The sequence below is a fragment of the Halichondria panicea genome, chromosome 1, assembly GCF_963675165.1.
Source record: "Halichondria panicea chromosome 1, odHalPani1.1, whole genome shotgun sequence".
NCBI classification, from domain to species: Eukaryota; Metazoa; Porifera; class Demospongiae; order Suberitida; family Halichondriidae; genus Halichondria; species Halichondria panicea.
The window spans coordinates 3,781,000-3,806,316 of NC_087377.1; the positions used below are offsets into that span (position 1 = coordinate 3,781,000).

At 40.8% G+C, this 25,317-nt stretch overlaps 3 protein-coding genes across 3 annotated transcripts; 1 reads left to right on the forward strand and 2 right to left on the reverse strand.

Annotated features, from left to right (window-relative positions):
• Positions 1–2,793: 2,793 nt before the first annotated feature.
• LOC135336177 (uncharacterized) lies at positions 2,794–7,169 on the reverse strand. The gene is made up of 8 exons (XM_064531907.1): positions 7,008–7,169; positions 6,614–6,837; positions 6,249–6,468; positions 4,843–5,019; positions 4,438–4,647; positions 4,280–4,338; positions 3,311–3,489; positions 2,794–3,135 (listed from the first exon to the last, which is right to left on the reverse strand). The coding sequence occupies exons 1-8, from the start codon at positions 7,069–7,071 to the stop codon at positions 2,928–2,930; spliced, it is 1,341 nt and encodes a 446-aa protein (XP_064387977.1). The 5' UTR covers positions 7,072–7,169; the 3' UTR covers positions 2,794–2,927.
• Positions 7,170–11,588: 4,419 nt separating this feature from the next.
• On the forward strand, positions 11,589–14,323 carry LOC135335158 (uncharacterized). Its single transcript, XM_064530573.1, has 3 exons — positions 11,589–11,802; positions 11,871–13,010; positions 13,283–14,323. Exons 1-3 carry the CDS (start codon positions 11,623–11,625, stop codon positions 14,252–14,254), a joined length of 2,292 nt encoding a protein of 763 aa, XP_064386643.1. The 5' UTR covers positions 11,589–11,622; the 3' UTR covers positions 14,255–14,323.
• A 3,272-nt stretch (positions 14,324–17,595) lies between these two features.
• On the reverse strand, positions 17,596–22,426 carry LOC135336170 (uncharacterized). The gene is made up of 8 exons (XM_064531896.1): positions 22,265–22,426; positions 21,871–22,094; positions 21,506–21,725; positions 20,100–20,276; positions 19,672–19,881; positions 19,519–19,577; positions 18,137–18,312; positions 17,596–17,957 (listed from the first exon to the last, which is right to left on the reverse strand). The coding sequence occupies exons 1-8, from the start codon at positions 22,326–22,328 to the stop codon at positions 17,741–17,743; spliced, it is 1,347 nt and encodes a 448-aa protein (XP_064387966.1). The 5' UTR covers positions 22,329–22,426; the 3' UTR covers positions 17,596–17,740.
• Between the last annotated feature and the right edge of the window lie 2,891 nt (positions 22,427–25,317).

Here is a 25,317-nt window from a genome sequence, read left to right on the forward strand (position 1 = left end):
ATACCACATGCACCTAAGAGGGATATATATGCATATCCTCCGAGTAGGTATGGCATATCTGACTTATATACGTGACCGCAGCACTATAAAAAGACTTCCCCTATATATAATTATAGCAACAATTCAATTCACAATGCAGACTGCAAAAAAACAAGGATTTTGCAGCCGTCAAAGAGCTAGTTGAGCAACGTGTCGACTCCTACAGATGCTCAAGAGCTTCCTTGGTCCAAGCGTTGACCATTCGACGTCCCTTACTGGAGTTGCAAGGATAAAATATATCTAAACCACGCCCATGAACCCATGCATGGAAGCTTAGCCATCTTGTTGGAGAACGGCTTCCGTGCTTTGAGTCTTAGACCGTCAAGTATATAGGCTCTTTTCTCTTTGCTTACTTTCTTAGAACAAATAAAGAAAATTGTGCATGCCTGATGTATGATATTATTTTTTCCATGTATCCTATACCAATGACTATATTGACATAAGTGTGGTATAAATAAGTATCGTCAAGCATCTCTAATCATGGAACTGTTCGGCTAATCGTTAACCCACGCCAATTTTTAAAAGGAGACAGCATGTAAATCATACATGTAGACGTACGTGTGTATAATGCTTGCTTATAGTATTAGACTTAGTCGATAATCTTTACCTGAAGAGTGCATGCCATTGGGTCTCAGGGGATGAGCGACAACTGAATAAACTCCATTCTACCAATTTGAAAGTCAAATTCACGAAATTGGCCCAGCACAAGTGCAACATGCAGCCCTCGGATTATTATGTTGCTCCAGTGCATGTTGCACGAGGGCACCTGCAATAACTAACCTGTTGCCCAATGATGCCAAACTCTTCTGATTGGTCAAGTTTTTCTCTACAAAATTAATGTGTAATAATGTGTTTTGAATGATTCATTTATATATGAATTCCCTAGGAAATTCTTAGTTTTTATTCCCATGCACAACTATAGTGCAAAGGGAATAAAGTCAAAAAGCAGATTTCATCCACTGCATTTACACATAGTGCAACATGCCTTAATTATAATGCAGTGTGCTACTGATTATTGCAGTACAATGATTTTAGCTATAATTATATAGTTGCTTTGGTAGTGATGAACATGCCATATACATGCAGAGCACTGGGTTGCTTTGATCTGACCACTCACTGGGGCAACAAATCTATTATAAGAGGTGTTAAGTTCGAACCAGCTATTTTCATGTAGATTAATGATATTCATATAGCTGACAACCTTACACCATATGCATGCATGCATGCAAGTGCCTTTGACCAGAGACTCAAGCGCATGCATGCAGGCTTGTGGTGGTTTTTTGTACTGTTTGCAAACCACTGTGTACCCTGTGGCCATGCACCTACATACAAATGGCTTTGAGTCTAGTGAAGCAGTACATTGTAGACTACTTCAAAGGCACTTGCATGATATATAAATTTACCGTGTGTACACTATACAGGGGATCCTATACCCAATTTACTCACCACTGATAATAAATACGCCCCAATGGCTATGACCCATGCCCTGATGCAGCCAAGATAGGAAGCTGACTCTTCTTTTTATTGTCTCAATCATTGTTCTGTAACTATATATACAATGTAGTTGTCCAGAACAATTATTAAAGACTCCTTACATGCAGTACAATAATACCCCGAGTATATATGAAAGAAGTCACCGCAGGAAATATAGAATAATGATATTCTTAGCACAGCCTTATACACCACTTTGAAGTAGGTCTACAATTATGTACTCAGTCTGGTTCACCAGACTTAAGGCCATGCATGCATGCATTATGCTGCTAGCCTCGATCCCAGCCCCTCTTACTAGAGGGCCTGGTAGTAGCCCTGATTCCAGGCCGTGAAGAGAAAGGCGGCCTGGTATATTTTGTATGCGCATGCGCGTACATTACCCCAAAAGGGGGTAATCCGTGTATTTGTGGATACTGTCAGTAAAATAAACTGTATACTATTTGTATTCTGAAGTTACAGTCCGTTACATAGAAGTATTGTGCAAAGATGACTGAGTTCTTACGCCCTTTACTGTATATCAAGCCAAGTCTCTACTTAACGACACCCCACACTGTAAGGATACAGATGTTATAGATAGGAAAGGCATGATGTGTTGATTGCCTCACACGAGACTCCCACAAAATCAATTCTTACCAGATCAACTTTGCATGAGGTCCACTCTCAGTAGATCAACTCTCACAGAAAATCAACTTTTCATAGAGTCAACTCAACTCCTGAAATCAACTAAAATCAACTCTTCAATTATAAAATCCTATTTCTAAAGGTCAATTACTACAATTTAATTATAGTATAATATAGGGAAAGGTATTGAGTAAAATATAAGTCACTATTATCTAGCACAATGCATTTATTCACAATGGTTCAATTCATCAAGACAAACCGAGGAGGAAAGTTTAAGCATACAAAAATAAGAGACGAAATTCTGGAGATGCAAAATCTAGATCTAGTTATATGATTATTGCAGATCACGGACAGTATAGATTCTACCTTTTGTTGTGATTACATGTATAATTTATAGTTGAGTTAATTAACAATGTTCATGTGGTACGTACTAATGTGATTATGTCATTATTCAACATTTAGGGGGGGTTTACCCCTGTCCGCCCCCTACTAAAGAAAAAACCGTGCTTGTATTATCTAAAGGCTAGTATAGAGAGGAAGTGGGCGTGAGGAGAAGGCTAAGATACCGATGACCATGCACCACATGCATGTTAACTTAAATTGTTTTGCTTATTCAATACAAAATTCCCAAAAAAAATGAGGCACATTGTGGTCAATATTGACAATCAGCATACCATGCAATAAATAGATCTATACAATCATAATAAAAAATTATGTAATTATGTATGTTATTGTCCTTTCTACAAAATTAATGTTATAGAGTTTACTGCGGCTTATCATTGCATTTCTTTCCACATGCACCCTTTCATGTCAGGATTAACTGCACACTCGGTATAGAAATCGGAGGGTATAGCCACAGGGCAACTCTTGACAACGTCAACAACATACCACTGAATTTTGACAGAAGGAGCAGAGGAGACCCAACGTTGAATGACTTTGACCATCTCATGAGCAGACACATTCTCAAGACCAAGTAAAGTGGTCCTATACAAACAAACATTAATTTAATGCAAGCTTTTGATTTTAGAACTATTCGGCTAATCGTTAACCCACGCCAATTTTTAAAAGGAGACAAGTTGCATGTAAGCCGTTACTAGCTGTGCTGTATGCATAATGCCTGCTTACATGCAGTGTTATCTTAGTCGATAATAGTGTTTACCTGAAGTGGGCCTCAGTCTGGGATGAACGACAACTGAAGAAACTCCTTTCTACTGAAAATGGAGAGTGTGTCATATTATTTGCGAAATTGATATGTGGCAGAGCAATAGATGCATAATCGAGTAGCACTTCTTCAATGGCTCCAAGGAAAGCGAGCGTGAATCTATTGGCCCTTGATTCCTGTATAATTGTAGCAAATGTCACGGTAGCATACATAATAATTATTACAGGTATTATATATAGCATCATCTGCTCAGAATATGTTTTGAGTGAGGGGGATCAGTGCGTGCATGCGTGCGTGGGGGCATAATTATAGCACACCACCTGAATTAGATAGGAATTCAATTCATTGTTACGGTATGCGAGAATATACTGTGGTATATTCTTGCTATTTTAATGTTGGCTACTGCATGTGTATACTGTATATATATACCCATCATGCATGTGGCCATGCTGTGGCCATGTATACCTTACATACATTATAATGGCCTTGAGTCTGCTGAAGCAGCACATTGTTAGACCTAGCCAGCCACTTCAAAGGCACTTGTATGGTGTATAATTATATTGTACGATATCTCAAAGGCAGGACGTATATACCACAACCAACTTCCCTTCCCATACACTATGTACTTTTTATCCTGTGTGTGAAGACATGCATTATGTGTACACCATGCACCACTAGCTAGGGGGCCCTACCCAATTTATGATAATAAATATGCCATCATGCATGCAGAGTGATGCATGCAGCAACACATGCATGCATCTGCTTTGAAGTCTCTCACATGCATGCAGATGGCATGCACAAGTGGTTCACCATGCAAGAGTGCCACACTCGTGCCGTATTGACTATCAGATCACTGAGTCAGTATATAAGAAACGGATATCAGTCACAATCGCAATCAGCTTCAAATTAAAGCTTGCTCAAATTTTCTCTGGACAATTACTTATGACCATACATGCATGCACTTACTTCCCAATCCAAGCAGCTACCCGGAGTAGGTGAAAACATCAGCTGCATCTTTGCTTCATCTGCATGTGTGGACAATTAACTCATTTGATTAAAGAAGGAGTACTATAGTTGAAACCAGTACTTTATACGGTACAACTAGTATACAGTGAAAAACTTACCCACACATATTGGTGGAGATGAAGACCAGCCACTTGTATACCGGTAACCGTAATAATTGCCGTATCTATAATTGTATTGGCAGTTTCGGGTTGAACTGCCGATTAAATTGTAGCCTTCGTTACAGCTGTAAGTGGCAGTCTTCCCTTCTGTCGTACCGGTAGAGGTATCCACACTTCCATTTCTTGGGACTGGCAGAGGCCCACAATCATCTATATTAAATTAGAGACGCAGTCAAGTACTACTATATACTTTTATGACATAATTATATAGCCATCTTTGGTTTTGAGACAAATTAGGCTTAGATTACCACATGTTATAGGCGGCATATTGTTCAACTGAGATTGAGGAGTAAAAATAGCCACGATCACGATGAACTGGGCACATCACAGATAATGAGCACTCACAGACACAATTGGGTGTTGTTCCACTCCATCCTCTGTTGGTGCAAGTCCGTTCAGAACTACCAACCAAGCTAAATCCTAGGTTGCAAGAGATGCTAGCAACTCTCCCCGGAATATAAGGAGAGTCATACGTCACCAATCCATTGCCAATTGAGAGATCACGGCAGAGTCGTAATTGAGCTGTATACAATTAATGTGAAAACACAAAACGTCACGATTTAACAAATTTATTAACAAAAAACATGGATTGGTGCTACAAAACTAGTACGTACACATGTATTATTGCAGCGTTTTTCCAGCACCAAACATTTAGCAATGCGAGCTTTGTGAGTGCTTATAATTGACATTGCAAAATAAGACCACAGTCTTATACAATCACATCTGCCTGATCACAAAAGTTACCAGCAAAAGTGTCAACATTTTTTTTCCTTTGCGAAACATTGTGGCAAAAACAGTCTACAGGCGACTTCCTCCAAGATGTAACAATCGGAAAATAATCAAACACATGCAATTTGACTTATAACAATATATAAATGAAAGCACCGCAGGTGCTGATGCCTCGGTGGAGGTATCAAAGCGACGCTACTAGCTATTAGCAATAGCTTTTATACATGATGAACATAATTCAGGAAGAATCTAGAATCACAGCAAATTAAAGGGTGCATGGGTAATGATCAACCACGATTTTTGTTAACAAAGATCGATGCCAAAATTCCAGCCCAAGTCCAAAATTAATGGCTGTTGCATCAGCAGAGCTATGCAGCTCTCTTCTTATTCTTGCAGCTACCATAGCTATAGCGTTCTAGTGCAGAGCTAACTACTTAGTAGAGTAGCAACACTCTATGGACAAGTTTTGCTATGCACTTTTCTGAAAAGGCTACAATGGCATTCCCAGTAAGCGAAACTAGGCAAATTAAAATCCATGATTAGAAGCTTATAATTATATAGAAGCTCTTACTTGCATGCACTTCATTAATTGATCCTTAAGCAGCTGTAGCAGTCCACACACACACACACACACTACCGAATACCTCGCTTGCGCATGCGCAACGAAACTAGGCAAATTAAAATCCATGATTATATAGAAGCTCTTACTTGCATGCACTTCATTAATTGATCCTTGAGCAGCTGTAGCAGTCTACACAGACAGACACACACTACCGAATACCTCGCTTGCGCATGCGCAACGAAACTAGGCAAATTAAAATCCATGATTATATAGAAGCTCTTACTTGCATGCACTTCATTAATTGATCCTTGAGCAGCTGTAGCAGTCTACACAGACAGACACACTACCGTACCTCGCTTGCGCATGCGCATGCACCGAGGCATATTATTATATAAGTCAGAATGAGAGTGCAGACTGTGCTCATGCCCGGGAAGCACTTGCATGCATGGTTCATACTCACAAGAATTGTACAATCCGACACACTTGCTAGTGGAAGAGTTGATACTTGTGTAGTTTGTTTCGGATACATACTCAGCAGTGATGTTGCCCGAGCCATTGACACTCTGAACATCACAACAGTACACTCCAGTTGGGCTGTTGGCGTAATAATTGTGCAGATGCAGCTCTTGGCGTGCTCTGGTCACATAAAAGTTGTTGTACTGCTGGGAACTGCTAACAACCTGCAGAATACAAGTGCAATCATGCACATGCACAATCATGCAATAGTTAATCATGATTATACATACAATAAAAAGTTATATAACCATGCATTTAGATTATTATACTTTTGCTATAGATATACAGCTAACGTATATAGCCACTAACCTGCCCGTCGGGGTAGAACCACTCTCCATTCTCCTCGTTTTCAAGTGGATCATCAACATCACGACAGCAGTTAGGAATTTCAGTATGGCACACAAGAGGTCCTTCGTTAGTATAGGTTCTACCATAGTCGTAATACGAGTAAGACAAATATTCACGACCAACTCGGTTGATGTCTATGACGCTGTTGGCCAGTACTCTCCTGCCATATCTCTTCAGGGTGAAGTCTATATAACGACAGTGGACACACTGATTGATTGCTAATTGGCATGGTATGTATATATAATAGCTGAAAGAATGCAGGGTTACTGAATGCAGCTATAGAATGTGCAGCATAGTATAGTCATAAAATTATCTCCACTGTATAACTATATACTATACGATACATGCCATTTACCTAAACCATTCACAGATAGAATGCAGCTCCCAATGAGCACCAACAGAATCAGTGCTGTCTTCATGTCTTGCTGAAATCGCTGAGTCTTGCTGAAATCACTGACTCAAAATTTAATATAGACTGGTAGTGTTAACCTGTGCTTTTATACCATGCATTGCTTATTGTACCATCATGATGATATCAGATGACATATAGATCAGGAGTGTATAGCAGTTGTAGTAGTGCAAACCAGGTTCCGGTATGAGTATGTCATACCACGGCACTATCAGACCTCATCTTAAGTGGGTGCGTAGGTGCAGTGGTTAAAATGATATCAGCACACACAAATGTGGTTTGTACCTCCGTTGTAGTGTAAACCAGGTCCCGTATGAGTATGTCATACCACGTCACTATCAGACCTCATCTTAAGTGGTACGTAGGTGTATAGTGGTTAAAATGATATCAGCATACACGCACACGTGTGGTTTGTTAGCCATGAATAAAATTAAATATGATACAATGCCATAATTATATAGACTGCAGTATAGAGTCCAAACAACTTCCCTTCCCATACACTATGAACTTATATCCTATGAGACCTCCACAGACCCATTCATCATCCTGTAAAAAGTGGTTTCCTTCTACTTATCTATAGCTATCTAGCTGACTTAACTTGAGTGACATAATTATAGTATAATGGTTACTCGTGCAATAAGAGATTAATAGCACGAGTAACAAGCACTGGCAAGGTTAATAGCACTTGGCTGCGCCTTGTGCAATTAGTAGCCTTGTCATTGCATGCTTGTTACTCGTGCTATTAATCCCATATTGCATGCACTCTTAGCCATTATACTATAATCATGTGATCCGGCCTATTTAATGCATAGCGCACTGGAATTTATACAGCGAAGCAGTACATGCAATTATAATTTATAGCATAATTATTACATCCATACCAGTAAAAGAATAGGGTGGAGCTAAAAAAACGAAATATTAGCATTACAGGGACTTGGTTGCCTCGAATATAGCCGCTCAAAGTTTCAAGACCTCAAACGTTTGTAATTTAGCTATACCTGCACTCAAAGTATCTGTATATCATCAACAGCAGCATTTAACTGAGCCTATAGCTTCAAGACTACGTGCTTGAAGCTATGTATTTTATAACCATTTTTATCTTATCTCTTTGGTTGTTGCACTGCATGTATGTGTTTACACACACACACATGCTCATCAGTCCTTTTTTGAAACATTGTGTAAGCTTACTAATAATTGGTTATAGTCGTGCTAACTGATTAACTAAGCAACACAACAAAATAATTACAAAATGGAATTGGTTCATAAAATAATAAGAGAGTTGGTCTTCTATTGGAGTGATGCTGTAATTAGAAGAAAGACAGTATATACCGTAACATTAACCATAATTATACTATCATGCAGAATGCGATATACCTTTGCAATGTGAAAACTGCTAGGATTGTCCAGGGGAAGCACCAAAACTCGTGGAACAAGAAAGTAGTAAATAGCTGTACGGCAATCTGTTACAACGAATTTTTTGGTTTGCATTTTTTTAATGGTACATGCATACAGTATACATGCATATTTTGGGGGACAGAGACTAAAGTTCCTAATTCAATGTCCTTATAGGTTTCATCAAATGGAAATGTAGTGTGCGAGAATGCTGCACTGCGCCTGTTGTACCTCCTCTGAGCTGTACATATATATATTCTGAATTTCATTATAGCTTCCTTCGCAGGCTCTCGTTTTTCTGTTCTTTGTCACAATAGTTCAATAAGATAAAATACGGGACGAATTGGAGGAACAACAAAAGAAAGAAAGAAGAGACAAAGAAAAAGAAGAGACTAGTAGGCGACCTAGCGTTCAATTGGAGACGGATCGGCCTGGGACCGAGGCTAGTAGTTGACTAGAACTTGAGGTATAAAAATTCCCGATGAGAAATAGGTCACACTTGCAGTCACATAAATAATACTGAGTAGAATTTTAGTATGAAGATACGGCTTCTTGAAAATGGACAGCAATGAGTTAATAGTTCCTAAACATGAACATTTCGATGGTTTCTTAATTTGTAGATAGTCCTCGAGGTGAACAGACTCGGGTACAAAGTCTCTCAACTATTTTCCATTCAATCGTGCCATTAATTTTGTTTCAGAACTTTCCTAGTATCTTTGTATCTTCCTCGAGCGAGTAGAAAACGTGGTGACTCGATATAAAACATTATTATATAGTCCAGAGTATACCACAATGATAGAATGTACGGTGGAGCTCACGGAGGACTTTGGGAACAATCTACAAGTGCTCTAAACATCTCATCTCCCCGCTTGATTCGTGGATTAGCAAAATAAAGGAACTCTAATTGACATGAGTAAAATTCCTGGAATTTGCCTGAGAAAACACACCAGCACTGTTGCATCTGTTGCATCTGTTGCACTGTTGCATCTGTTGCATATACATCAGTTTTGTATGAGATCGTTGCACTGTTGCATCTGTTGCATTAGCCTCGACCCCCGGCCGATCCGTCTCCAATTGAACGCTAGGTCGCCTAAACTTCGTTCTATTAAAAAAAAATCGGTCTGGGACCGAGGCTTACTGTTGCATCTGTTGCATAAAGTAAGTAGAACAGCTACAGATTTTGCTACGTAAGAGTCTAAACGAGCTGAGACTAAAAGAGGCTTCAATTGCCTCCAAATAAGCAAAACTATAATTATAGCTATAACTCGAGAAAACTAGTTTGACAATCTACGAATCAAAATCCAAGAAAAAGTGACTCAAAGCGTAAAGAACTACCGTATAGAGGGTTATAAACTTTTGCGAAATGATCGTTAGAAAGGTTTTTGTGGAATAGCAGCCTTTCTGCAGCATATAATATGCATGCATGCGTTATTAATTTATAAGGTTCGCAGTACATGCTTAATCAGCGTATATATCCTCACCTGCATTGTAATGATAGAGCAGTGCACACATGCACACACACTATATACCGTATACCTTGCTGTGCATGCGCCACGAGGCATATAATAGACCATATGTGCATGTGTATATAGTATATACATGTAGGTTTCTTAGCTGTATCAGTCAGCCTGACTTGTGAGGGAGGGTATTATTAATATTACTGCATATATCACACTGAAATCACTCTGGAAGGCCGAAGCCCACACTATATATACATGCATGGTCTAATCTTGTTTAGAATTCAACCAACCCACAGCCTATTCCACAAGTCACTAACTCATGCATGCAGATAGTGACCTCCCCATACATGCATAGGTCATGATCTGAGTTAGTGACCTGCTGGCAGTTTTTTTAGCTGGACAACTCATTCTATAGCGTCCATGTGGATAAACACAACTCATTCTATAATTATAGTATCCACATCAAAGGAGAAATTATATAGATCTATACACGTATACATAATTATTATATCTAATACACAGGTTAGTGTATTATATAGAAGTTTACTGCAGCTTGTATTTTCCCCACACATGCAGTTTTATGCATAGACATCAGAGGATATCATTTTTATAGCCATGCACATGCAGGGCAACTCTTGACAATGTCACAACATACCACTGAATTGAATTTTAACAGAAGAGATCCAATGAGGAGATCCAATGTTAGATGACTTTGATGATCTCTGAGTAGCCGCGAGACCAGGCCGATCGGCCTGGTCTCGAGGCTAATCTCTGAGCAGATACATTCTCATGCATGCAAGAAGACTGAGTGAAGTGGCCCTTTTAATATCAAGCAAGTATTTTTGGAGCTATGTATAAGATATACCACATGCACCTAAGAAGAATATATGGGGTGCATATCCTCCGAGTATATAGCAACGCTGTAAACACTGTGAACACTTGCATCACTGCGAACACTGGCATCACTGGCATCACTGCAAATACTGGCATCACTGTGAACACTGAACACTGGCAACACTGTGAACACTGGCATCACTGCGAACACTGGCATCACTGGAAACACTGTAATCACTGGCATCACTGCAAACACTGGCATCACTGCGAACACTGGCATCACTGCAAACACTGGCATCACTGGCATCACTGGCATCACTGCAAATACTGGCATCACTGTGAACACTGAACACTGGCAACACTGTGAAACCTGGCATCACTGCGAACACTGGCATCACTGGAAACACTGTAATCACTGGCATCACTGCAAACACTGGCATCACTGCGAACACTGGCATCACTGCGAACACTGGCATCACTGCGAACACTGGCATCACTGCGAACACTGGCATCACTGCGAACACTGGCATCACTGTAAACACTGCATGTAATTATTGCGTAGGTGGGACTCTGTAATTATTCACTCTTTATGGATCCATCAACCCATCAATCACTCCAGAGCCTCAAGCTAACTCACATGCTAGACTGTGTCTAAGAGTCTCATCATTTCATACTCTGGCCAGATCAGAGGCTCCACCTCCTCAGTCAGAGTTCAGTGTGTACACTACCAGGCAATACCTTACACTGCTCTGAGAGCACCCTCCCTCACAACCAGCACTCCCTACAGTGAGGTGTGTGGGTGTCAGTCCTTGCGCATGCGTAGTAAGTTACAAGACACTCCCAACTGCAACAAAGTACTCCCCCTCACCTACAAGATGGCTAACAGAATCACAGCTCCCGAGTTGGAGCAATTCGTAGTCGCTACTGTTGAGTTGACTGGCCGTGTACTAGGAGCAGGTGCTTATGGCAGTGTGGAGGAGGTGGAGATACCTGGAGCAACGGTAGCTGCCAAGAAACTGCACCAACAGCTTGTCAACCTGGGCTCTCCACAGCAGGTAGATCTATTTCTAGCTCCACTGCTAGTCAGCATAGATTATATTTACTGGTTGATTTCCCCTCACAGGTTGAGAAATGGGTGAATGATTTCGTGGAGGAGTGTAAGCTGATGAGCCAGCTCCGTCACCCTCACATAGTACAGTTCCTGGGGGTGTGCTATCTCCCTGGAGCCCAACTCCCCGTCCTACTGATGGAGAAGCTACAAACCAGCCTCGACAACCTTCTAGAAACCAGCCCCAACATTCCTATTGACCTCAAAGTTCACCTTCTGACGGGGACTGGCCGAGGGGTGGTCTATCTGCACAGCCGCACTCCACCCATTGCCCATCGTGATCTGTCTGCCAAGAACATTCTAGTCGATAACGGTCTCAATGCCAAGATAGCAGACTTGGGTGTTTCTAGGATTGTGAACATTCAGCCTGGCCGGCTAGCTGCCTCGATGACTCAAATGCCAGGCACTGGTGTGTACATGCCACCAGAGGCAGCTCAAGAGGAAGGGGTCACACGATACAACACTGCCATAGACATCTTCTCCTTTGGTGTGGTATCTCTCTTCACACTGACGCAAACCTTCCCCAAAGATCTCAAACCTGCAACATATCGAGATCCTGCTACTCGAAAGATTATCGGCCGATCGGAAATCGAACGCCGTGAAGATTACATCATTTCAATGAAAGCAGCTCTTGGTGAGACCCACCCCCTAGTCCAGTTGACCCTCGCTTGCCTGGAGTATGACCAAGAAGATCGACCATCTGCTGCGGTGGTGTTGAGAGGATTGGAGGAGGTTGGAACAACACTCCCTCAGAACTGCACCCAGACCAAGCTGGAACTGATTCAACAGGTGGCTGTGAAGGATGAAGAGATACAGCAAGTTGCTGCTGAGAAACAAGCTCAAATTGACGCAAACAAACCGGAAATAGAACAAAGGGACGTAGTAATAATTCAACTTCAGAGAGAACTTTTTGAATTCTCAAGTCAAGTAAATCAGTTTCAACACGAAATGGCTGAAAGAGATGCTCAAAACACTCAATTACAAGCATTTATCGATCGTCTTCAAGCAGAGAAACAAGAGCAAGTTCGTGGACCCACTCTCCAACAAGAGCAGTTGGAAGTTCAACGCAGAGAAATTGCTCATCTCTCCAGTTCAGTGAGGTCTCTACAAATACAGCCTCGGGAGGACACACCTCAGGGCTCAGGACAGAGAGAGGTGACTGTGTGAGGGGGGAGTCCCTTATGCATACATGGAGTTGTGCCTCAATAATTTTGAGTGTACTTTGGTTGCCATTGCCTATACAATAGGAATAATAGTTTTGATGAGCAAATGTATGCCCACAAGAAGGGTGGTGGTGTCAGTGGGTGGGGAAATGGGTCGGGATGGCAACAACTACTAAACCGCCTTATGCGTAAAATAATGCAACCATAAACTGTTTGTGCAATACCACCACTCACATAATGTTCAATGAATTTCTATTTTTACAGGCAACCACAAACAAAACCACACAACCAATCAAGATTGTTGATTCAAGCACTGGAAACGCATTGCTACCACACAAGTCGACCACACCACAACCAACTGTTCCTACTGCCATCACCTTCAACTGGACAACATGCAAAGATAAACTAGAGGAGATGAGTGTGTACGGTCAACCTGTGGCTATCAACAGGAAGCTGTACATGAGAGGCTGGAGTATCAGGACTGGTGGCACTGTGCTAGTGTACACACCAGATCAGGATAGCTGGGATGTGCTGCCACTATCTCTAGTGGAGGACTCCGCCATAGCAACACTGAGAGGTCGACTGCTAGTAGTCGGAGGTAAAGACAAGTCTACTAATAAGAAAACGAATATCATCCTAACATTCGATGAGAGCTCTCGACAACAGGTCCAGTCACTTCCCCCCATGCCAAAAGCATTAACTTTTCCAGCAGTTGTTGAATATCAGAACCATCTGATCATTTTCAGTGGACGTGACTCAAACAACACTAGGATAGCTGACGTGAACATTCTGAACCCCAGTAACAAATGGACCACAGCCGAACCACTTCCCCGCACTAATAATCACTACTGCACTTGCCTAATTGGAGACACACTGTATCTTGTAGGTCAAGATTATTACTGTAAAAAAGTGTTTCGAGCTCATGTACCCTCCCTCATATCACAAGCCAGTGGTGTGTGGGAATCTGTCGCAAGTGTGCCATTCTATCGGTCGTCTCCCATCGCCATCGGCAACACCCTCCTGACTGTGGGGGGTAGTGATCAAGATATCGCTACCTCAAGCATCTATCTGTACGATCCCACTAAAAACCAGTGGACACAATGTGGTGACCTTCCCGAGGAAATGAACTCTTGTCAGTGCATTGAACTATCTGGCAAACTGTGTGTACTTGGTGGTAAGAGAGGTACCAGCACTATCAGATCTGTGTACACATCAATCCCATCCATTACACACTAGTAGTTAATTTTAATCGGAATTCCATGTTTATTATAAATTATAATTATAAGCATCATTATCATGTGTCAGTTGATTGAATATTGTTTCCGATATACATTATATACACAAGACAACATACAGTAACAGTGAAGCACACTTGTATACAGTTGGTGTGGTGACATACAAACAATCAGTGTAACCATAGAAACAGACAATTATTGAGGGCGTGGGCTCACACCCACGACTATGCACTAGAATCAGGACTAGCTCCAGTCACCACTAAGCTATCATCAGTTCCACTAGAGGCAGAGTTCAAAGCAGCTCTCTCCAACGCTTGTCTGTTGAGCTCTTACAGTTCCACCAGCTCCACCACTTGTGGGATGGCTTGTCGAGACTTGCTGAGGTCGGCAGTCACACTCTGTAGCTCAGCGATAACCTCATCTTCGTTGAAGGACTTACGAGATAGCTCCTGCATGGAGAGAGATACGAATACCATCCTCCCGCTCGCGAAGAAACTGCCCTGTCATGTGTGTGTGTGTGTGTGTGTGTGGGGGGGAGGGGGGTCTGATTATACAGTATGCACATTGTATAATTATAATATCAGTTTTCTACGAGTTAGTCAGTGATATAAATGTGTGTGTAGTAGGGAGGGTAGAATGTGTGTGGCATATCTGACTTATACCACGTGACCGCAGCACTATAAAAGGACTTCCCCTATATAATTATAGCAACAATTCAATTCACGATGCAGACTGCAAAAAGAACAAGGATTTTGCAGCCGTCAAAGAGCTAGTTGAGCAACGCGTCGACTCCTATATACAGATGCTCAAGAACTTCCTTGGTCCAAGCGTTGACCATTCGACGTCCCCCCTTACTGAAGTTGCAAGGATAAAATGTATCTAAACCACGCCCATGAACCCATGCATGGAAGCTTAGCCATCTTGTTGGAGAACGGCTTCCGTGCTTTGAGTCTTACTTTCTTGGAACAAATAAAAAAACTAAAGAAAATTGTGCATGCCTGTATATGATATTATTTTTTCCATGTATCCTATACCAATGAGTAGTGACATAAGTGTGGTATAAATAAGTATCGTCAAGCATCTCTAATCATGGAACTGTTCGGCTATAATCGTTAACCCATGCCAATTTTTAAAAGGAGACAGCATGTAAATCATACATGTATAGCCGTACGTGTGTATAATGCTTGCTTATAGTATTAGACTTAGTCGATAATGTTTACCTGAAGAGTGCATGCCATTGGGTCTCAGGGGATGAGCGACAACTGAATAAACTCCATTCTACCAATTTGAAAGTCAAATTCACGAAATTGGCCCAGCACAAGTGCAACATGCAGCCCTCGGATTATTATGTTACTCCAGTGCATGTTGCACGAGGGCACCTGCAATAACTAACCTGTTGCCCAATGATGTCAAACTCTTCTGATTGGTCAAGTTTTTCCCTACAAATGTGTAATAATAGACATGTGTTTTGAATGATTCATTTATATATGAATTCCCTAGGAAATTCTTAGTTTTTATTCCCACAACTAGTGCAATATGGGAATAAAGTCCAAAAGCAGATTTCATCCACTGCATTTACACACAGTGCAACATGCCATAATTATAATGCAGTGTGCTACTGATTGTTGCATTACAATAATTTTAGCTATAATTATATGGTTGCTATGGTAGTGATGCAACATGCCATATACATGCAGAGCACTGGATTGCTTTGATCTGACCACTCACTGGGGCAACAAATCTATTATAAGAGGTGTTAAGTTCGAACCAGCTATTTTCATGTAGATTAATGATATTCATAGCTGACAACCTTACACCATATACATGCAAGTGCCTTTGACCAGAGACTCAAGTGCATGCATGCAGGCTAGTGGTGGTTTTGTACTGTTTGCAAACCACTGTACTTGTGTACCCTGTGGCCATGCACCTACATACAAATGGCTTTGAGTCTAGTGAAGCAGTACATTGTAGACTACTTCAAAGGCACTTGCATGATATATAAATTTACCATGTGTATACACTATACAGGGGACCCTATACCCAATTTACTCACCACTGATAATAAATACGCCCCAATGGCTATGACCCATGCCCTGATGCAGCCAAGATAGGAAGCTGACTCTTCTTTTTATTGTCTCAATCATTCTTCTGTAACTATATATACAATGTAGTTGTCCAGAACAATTATTAAAGACTCCTTACATGCATGCAGTACAATAATACCCCGAGTATATATGAAAGAAGTCACCGCAGGAAATATAGAATAATGATATTCTTAGCACAGCCTTATACACCACTTTGAAGTAGGTCTACAATTATGTACTCAGTCTGGTTCACCAGACTTAAGGCCATGCATGCATGCATTATGCTGCTAGCCTCGATCCCAGCCCCTCTTACTAGAGGGCCTGGTAGTAGCCCTGATTCCAGGCCGTGAAGAGAAAGGCGGCCTGGTATATTTTGTATGCGCATGCGCGTACATTACCCCAAAAGGGGGTAATCCGTGTATTTGTGGATACTGTCAGTAAAATAAACCGTATACTATTTGTATTCTGAAGTTACAGTCCGTTACATAGAAGTATTGTGCAAAGATGACTGAGTTCTTACGCCCTTTACTGTATATCAAGCCAAGTCTCTACTTAACGACACCCCACACTGTAAGGATACAGATGTTATAGATAGGAAAGGCATGATGTGTTGATTGCCTCACACGAGACTCCCACAAAATCAATTCTTACCAGATCAACTTTGCATGAGGTCAACTCTCAGTAGATCAACTCTCACAGAAAATCAACTTTTCATAGAGTCAACTCAACTCCTGAAATCAACTAAAATCAACTCTTCAATTATAAAATCCTATTTCTAAAGGTCAATTACTACAATTTAATTATAGTATAATATAGGGAAAGGTATTGAGTAAAATATAAGTCACTATTATCTAGCACAATGCATTTATTCACAATGGTTCAATTCATCAAGACAAACCGAGGAGGAAAGTTTAAGCATACAAAAATAAGAGACGAAATTCTGGAGATGCAAAATCTAGATCTAGTTATATGATTATTGCAGATCACGGACAGTATAGATTCTACCTTTTGTTGTGATTACATGTATAATTTATAGTTGAGTTAATTAACAATGTTCATGTGGTACGTACTAATGTGATTATGTCATTATTCAACATTTAGGGGGGGTTTACCCCTGTCCGCCCCCTACTAAAGAAAAAATCGTGCTTGTATTATCTAAAGGCTAGTATAGAGAGGAAGTGGGCGTGAGGAGAAGGCTAAGATACCGATGACCATGCACCACATGCATGTTAACTTAAATTGTTTTGCTTATTCAATACAAGATTCCCAAAAAGAAATGAAGCACATTGTGGTCAATATTGACAATCAGCATACCATGCAATAAATAGATCTATACAATCATAATAAAAAATTATGTAATTATATATGTTATTGTCCTTTCTACAAAATTAATGTTATAGAGTTTACTGCGGCTTATCATTGCATTTCTTTCCACACCCTTTCATGTCAGGATTAACTGCACACTCGGTATAGAAATCGGAGGGTATAGCCACAGGGCAACTCTTGACAACGTCAACAACATACCACTGAATTTTGACAGAAGGAGCAGAGGAGACCCAACGTTGAATGACTTTGACCATCTCATGAGCAGACACATTCTCAAGACCAAGTAAAGTGGTCCTATATATACAAACAAACATTAATTTAATGCAAGCTTTTGATTTTAGAACTTTTCGGCTAATCGTTAACCCATGCCAATTTTTAAAAGGAGACAAGTTGCATGTAAGCCGTTACTAGCTGTGCTGTATGCATAATGCCTGCTTACATGCAGTGTTATCTTAGTCGATAATAGTGTTTACCTGAAGTGGGCCTCAGTCTGGGATGAACGACAACTGAAGAAACTCCTTTCTACCGAAAATGGAGAGTGTGTGAAATTCGCGAAATTGATATCTGGCAGAGCAATAGATGCATAATCGAGTAGCACTTCTTCAATGGCTCCAAGGAAAGCGAGCGTGAATCTATTGGCCCTTGATTCCTGTATAATTGTAGCAAATGTCACGGTAGCATACATAATAATTATTACAGGTATTATATGTGACAGGCTCTGGGAAAACAGACCAATTGGCGCAAGCTATAATTTTTGTGATCTATATACCAGATGATAGAGCAAAGAATTGCCTACGCATTGATATGCTTAGTTTGCACATACCTTGTTCTATGCCTGAGTTATGCGCGTTGGAAACTCGAAGTTGTAAAACAGCAGTATTGAGAAACGCCCACTCAAAGATTGCTAAATTGGGAAAAGTAAGGTAATGGTGGCTGCTTAGACAAAGCGCTTTGATGGAAAGAGTCGGATTCAGAGCATCAGATTTTGCAGAGAGGTAGTAGAAAGACTGTAGATAACTATTAGCCAAGAAAAAAAATTTGAGATTATACACTGTAGTCTATAAATCTGGCTATTGCTCAATACCAATATCTGCTCCAATTGGTCTGTTTTCCCAGAGCCTGTCACATATATAGCATCATCTGCTCAGAATATGTTTTGAGTGAGGGGGATCAGTGCGTGCATGCGTGCGTGGGGGCATAATTATAGCACACCACCTGAATTAGATAGGAATTCAAAACATTGTTACGGTATGCGAGAATATGCTGTGGTATATTCTTGCTATTTTTATGTTGGCTACTGCATGTGTATACTGTATATACCCATGCATGCATGGCCATTACATATACATTATAATGGCCTTGAGTGTGCTAAAGCAGCACATTATTAGACCTAGCCAGCCACTTCAAAGGCACTTGTATGGTGTATATATTGTACGATATCTCAAAGGCAGGACGTATATACCACAACCAACTTTCCCTTCCCATACACTATGTACTTTTTATCCTGTGTGTGAAGACATGCATTATGTGTACACCATGCACCACTAGCTAGGGGCCCCTACTCAATTTATCACCGATAATAAGTATGCCACAATTGCTATCATGCATGCAGAGTGATGCATGCAGCAACACATGCATGCATCTACTTTGAAGTCTCTCACATGCATGCAGATGGCATGCATGCACAAGTGGTTCACCATGCAAGAGTGCCACACTCGTGCCGTATTGACTATCAGATCACTGAGTCAGTATATATAAGAAACAGATATCAGTCACAATCGCAATCAGCTTCAAATTAAAGCTTGCTCAAATTTTCTCTGGACAATTACTTATGACCATGCATGCATGCACTTACTTCCCAATCCAAGCAGCTACCCGGAGTAGGTGAAAACATCAGCTGCATCTTTGCTTCATCTGCATGTGTGGACAATTAACTCATTTGATTAAATAAACTATAGTTGAAACCATGCAGTACTTTATACGGTACAGTATACAATGAAAAACTTACCCACACATATTGGTGCAGATGAAGACCAGCCACTTGTATACCGGTAACCGTAATAACCGCCGTATCTATAATTGTATTGGCAGTTTCGGGTTGAACTGCCAATCAAATTGTAGCCTTCGTTACAGCTGTAGGTGGCCGTCTTCCCTACTGTCGTACCGGTAGAGGTATCCACACGTCCATTTCTTGGGACTGGCAGAGGCCCGCAATCATCTATATTAAATTAGAGATGCAGTCAAGTACTCCTATACACTTTTATGACATATATAGCCATCTCTTCGGTTTTATCAACAAGCTGTGGAAGTTATTATAATATGAGACAAATTAGGCTTAGATTACCACATGTTATAGGTGGCATATTGTTGAACGGAGATTGAGAATTAAAAATAGCCGCGATGAACTGGGGCACATCACAGATAATGAGCACTCACAGACACAATTGGGTGTTGTTCCACTCCATCCTCTGTTGGTGCAAGTCCGTTCAGAACTACCAACCAAGCTAAATCCTAGGTTGCAAGAGATGCTAGCCACTCTCCCCGGAATATAAGGAGAGTCATATGTCACCAATCCATTGCCAATTGAGAAATCACGGCAGAGTCGTAATTGAGCTGTATACAATTAATGTGAAAACACAAAACGTCACGATTTAACAAATTTATTAACAAAAAACATGGATTGGTGCTACAAAACTAGTACGTATACATGTATTATTGCAGCGTTTTTCCAGCACCAAACATTTAGCAATGCGAGCTTTGTGAGTGCTTATAATTGACATTGCAAAATAAGACCACAGTCTTATACAATCACATCTGCCTGATCACAAAAGTTACCAGCAAAAGTGTCAACATTTTTTTTCCTTTGCGAAACATTGTGGCAAAAACAGTCTACAGGCGACTTCCTCCAAGATGTAACAATCGGAAAATAATCAAACACATGCAATTTGACTTATAACAATATATAAATGAAAGCACCGCAGGTGCTGATGCCTCGGTGGAGGTATCAAAGCGACGCTACTAGCTATTAGCAATAGCTTTTATACATGATGAACATAATTCAGGAAGAATCTAGAATCACAGCAAATTAAAGGGTGCATGGGTAATGATCAACCACGATTTTTGTTAACAAAGATCGATGCCAAAATTCCAGCCCAAGTTTAAAATTAATGGCTGTTGCATCAGCAGAGCTATGCAGCTCTCTTCTTATTCTTGCAGCTACCATAGCTATAGCGTTCTAGTTCAGAGCTAACTACTTAGTAGAGTAGCAACACTCTATGGACAAGTTTTGCTATGCACTTTTCTGAAAAGGCTACAATGGCATTCCCAGTAAGCGAAACTAGGCAAATTAAAATCCATGATTAGAAGCTTATAATTATATAGAAGCTCTTACTTGCATGCACTTCATTAATTGATCCTTAAGCAGCTGTAGCAGTCCACACACACACACACACACTACCGAATACCTCGCTTGCGCATGCGCAACGAAACTAGGCAAATTAAAATCCATGATTATATAGAAGCTCTTACTTGCATGCACTTCATTAATTGATCCTTGAGCAGCTGTAGCAGTCTACACAGACAGACACACACTACCGAATACCTCGCTTGCGCATGCGCAACGAAACTAGGCAAATTAAAATCCATGATTATATAGAAGCTCTTACTTGCATGCACTTCATTAATTGATCCTTGAGCAGCTGTAGCAGTCTACACAGACAGACACACTACCGTACCTCGCTTGCGCATGCGCATGCACCGAGGCATATTATTATATAAGTCAGAATGAGAGTGCAGACTGTGCTCATGCCCGGGAAGCACTTGCATGCATGGTTCATACTCACAAGAATTGTACAATCCGACACACTTGCTAGTGGAAGAGTTGATACTTGTGTAGTTTGTTTCGGATACATACTCAGCAGTGATGTTGCCCGAGCCATTGACACTCTGAACATCACAACAGTACACTCCAGTTGGGCTGTTGGCGTAATAATTGTGCAGATGCAGCTCTTGGCGTGCTCTGGTCACATAAAAGTTGTTGTACTGCTGGGAACTGCTAACAACCTGCAGAATACAAGTGCAATCATGCACATGCACAATCATGCAATAGTTAATCATGATTATACATACAATAAAAAGTTATATAACCATGCATTTAGATTATTATACTTTTGCTATAGATATACAGCTAACGTATATAGCCACTAACCTGCCCGTCGGGGTAGAACCACTCTCCATTCTCCTCGTTTTCAAGTGGATCATCAACATCACGACAGCAGTTAGGAATTTCAGTATGGCACACAAGAGGTCCTTCGTTAGTATAGGTTCTACCATAGTCGTAATACGAGTAAGACAAATATTCACGACCAACTCGGTTGATGTCTATGACGCTGTTGGCCAGTACTCTCCTGCCATATCTCTTCAGGGTGAAGTCTATATAACGACAGTGGACACACTGATTGATTGCTAATTGGCATGGTATGTATATATAATAGCTGAAAGAATGCAGGGTTACTGAATGCAGCTATAGAATGTGCAGCATAGTATAGTCATAAAATTATCTCCACTGTATAACTATATACTATACGATACATGCCATTTACCTAAACCATTCACAGATAGAATGCAGCTCCCAATGAGCACCAACAGAATCAGTGCTGTCTTCATGTCTTGCTGAAATCGCTGAGTCTTGCTGAAATCACTGACTCAAAATTTAATATAGACTGGTAGTGTTAACCTGTGCTTTTATACCATGCATTGCTTATTGTACCATCATGATGATATCAGATGACATATAGATCAGGAGTGTATAGCAGTTGTAGTAGTGCAAACCAGGTTCCGGTATGAGTATGTCATACCACGGCACTATCAGACCTCATCTTAAGTGGGTGCGTAGGTGCAGTGGTTAAAATGATATCAGCACACACAAATGTGGTTTGTACCTCCGTTGTAGTGTAAACCAGGTCCCGTATGAGTATGTCATACCACGTCACTATCAGACCTCATCTTAAGTGGTACGTAGGTGTATAGTGGTTAAAATGATATCAGCATACACGCACACGTGTGGTTTGTTAGCCATGAATAAAATTAAATATGATACAATGCCATAATTATATAGACTGCAGTATAGAGTCCAAACAACTTCCCTTCCCATACACTATGAACTTATATCCTATGAGACCTCCACAGACCCATTCATCATCCTGTCAAAAGTGGTTTCCTTCTACTTATCTATAGCTATCTAGCTGACTCAACTTGAGTGACAATGTAGTGTGCGAGAATGCTGCACTGCGCCTGTTGTACCTCCTCTGAGCTGTACATATATATATTCATTATAGCCTCCTTCGCAGGCTCTCCTTTTTCTGTTCTTTGTCACAATAGTTCAATAAGATAAAATACGGGACGAATTGGAGGAACAACGAAAGAAAGAAAGAAGAGACAAAAAAAAAAGGAGAGCCTGCCTTGCTAAGTCGCGTGACGGTAGATAAGTGGTAGACAAGTGAAAATAAACATGGGCAGTCACTTGCTGGGCAAAAAGCTACGCATTGCAGACTCTCTCATAAAAGCTGTAGCATATCATAGATATAGTATGCTAGAATCAAGTGTGGAGAAATTTTAGACGAGGGCTTACGTTTATTACGGCCGGATCATGTGCTAATACCACATTTCGCCTATAATATTATTTTGTCTGAGTGAGCGAGTGATTAAGTTTATTGACGAGCACTTCCTTTCTACACAAACATCTTTAGGACATTCTGCATCCAGTTTCTAAACAAAAACTGCAGATTTGCGATTGCTTTCACGAGGCAGATGACCTAGCTCTCAGCCGGGCTTGACTTTTCTCACACAGCAACACTCCATGGACAGTTTTACTATGCACTGTTTTGAAAGGCTACAATTCCACCCCGAATAAACAAACCTAGCTATACAATAGACTCTCGTTAATCTGGTCACCCTTAATCTTGCAGCTTGGACGGAATAGCGAGGTGGCTGTATTTCACAAAATAACTGCAGCTAAATAGCGATCTCAACTAATGCAGTTCTGTCTCAGAGATAATGAATCATTAATGCTCTCTATTTCCAATTTTATCTGCCAAATCACACCCAAAACGTCATTATCTGGCTGTAATAAACGTACATTAAAAATCTAGTTTGGGGCAGCCATAATTGACCGGTATACGGTATAACGAGTGGCAGCATTTCAGAGCGAGTTTTGTCAGTAAAGATCAAGCTAGCAATATCCGTGCCAAACGAAACGACCGGTAATAATTCATGGTTTCATTTACGATGAAAAGTTTGTGGGGGGAAGGTTTGGGCGCGCGTAAGCGTTTGATGTTGTTCTAATGTGATGATGCCATGTAGTACAAATTGGATGATGTCTCATGTAGCTAATGTGATGATATCATTATTCTACAACATTTTTGGGAGGAAGCTGAGCATTTTAGGGGGGGGGAGGTTTACCCCTGCCCCCCACTAGATGCATGAAACTCTGAGGTAACATCGATGTGACCGTACTTCAGAGAGCCGAATTAGTACCTCGATAATGAAGCATTATTTTGAAAATTCACAAATTGCAATCCAAGAAAACGTGACTAGAAGCCCATAGAAACGCTTGCTTACACTTCCATTTATCATTGAGCAGCTGTATAGCAGCTAGTACACACACGCAGACAGCTAGACAGACAGACACACCAACACACCAACACACTACCGTATACCCCGCTGCGCATACACACCGAGGCATAATAACGTATTAGTAAGACCATGCATGCATCACTGTGTATATAGTAGGTTTCTTAGCTGTATAAGTCAGTCAGCCGAGGGAGTGTACTGGCTGAGGCATGCATTGCATTCACTAATACACTGAGGAGCATTCAGCCAGGTTAATTAGTGATGTGCAGAAGCCACTAATCAACTAAAGAGGCTTATACTATACACTTGGTCTACAGCTTATAAAACGATATTCATAACCGTATCCCTGGTTTAGTTGGATCAGAGGAGAGGGATTGGAAACGCATGCGTGGACTCAGTACAATTCTTGCCCATCCGTTTTTCGCCTACACCCACGCAATGCTGTAGTGGCAACAGAAGAAAGGCGTCTTTTAGAAGGATAGAGAAGTGCCTTGGCCTCAGGGCTATTGCACAGGGCTATGCCAGCGAGTACTATGCTCTTATGTATCTAGTATATATATAATAATAGTCGTAACCTTAATCTAGAAGTGTCTGAGTTTCACGAGTTTTTTTTAGCTTTCCTTGAATGGCTAAGGATTGTAGGATTTTTTTAATCAATTATATATACAATTAATGATATAATAATTATGCACAGTTAATAGCATAACTTTTTTATCACTTATAATTTAATTCACGACCAACTCGGCTGATGTATGATGCTAGTAATCTCCTGCCTTATCTCCTCAGGGTGAAGTCTATAACGACAGTGGACACAATACATTACAATTGTGGTGCGGTCAGCAGGTTAATAGCTGAAGGAATGGTTATACTGATTGCAGCTAGCATGTGACAGAGGCATGCATATCTCCACTGTAAACTAGATACATAATATGCCCTTACCTAAACCATTCACATGCAGAATAGAATGCAGCTCCCAATGAGCATGCACCAAAATAATCAGTGCTGTTTTCATGTCTTGCTGAAA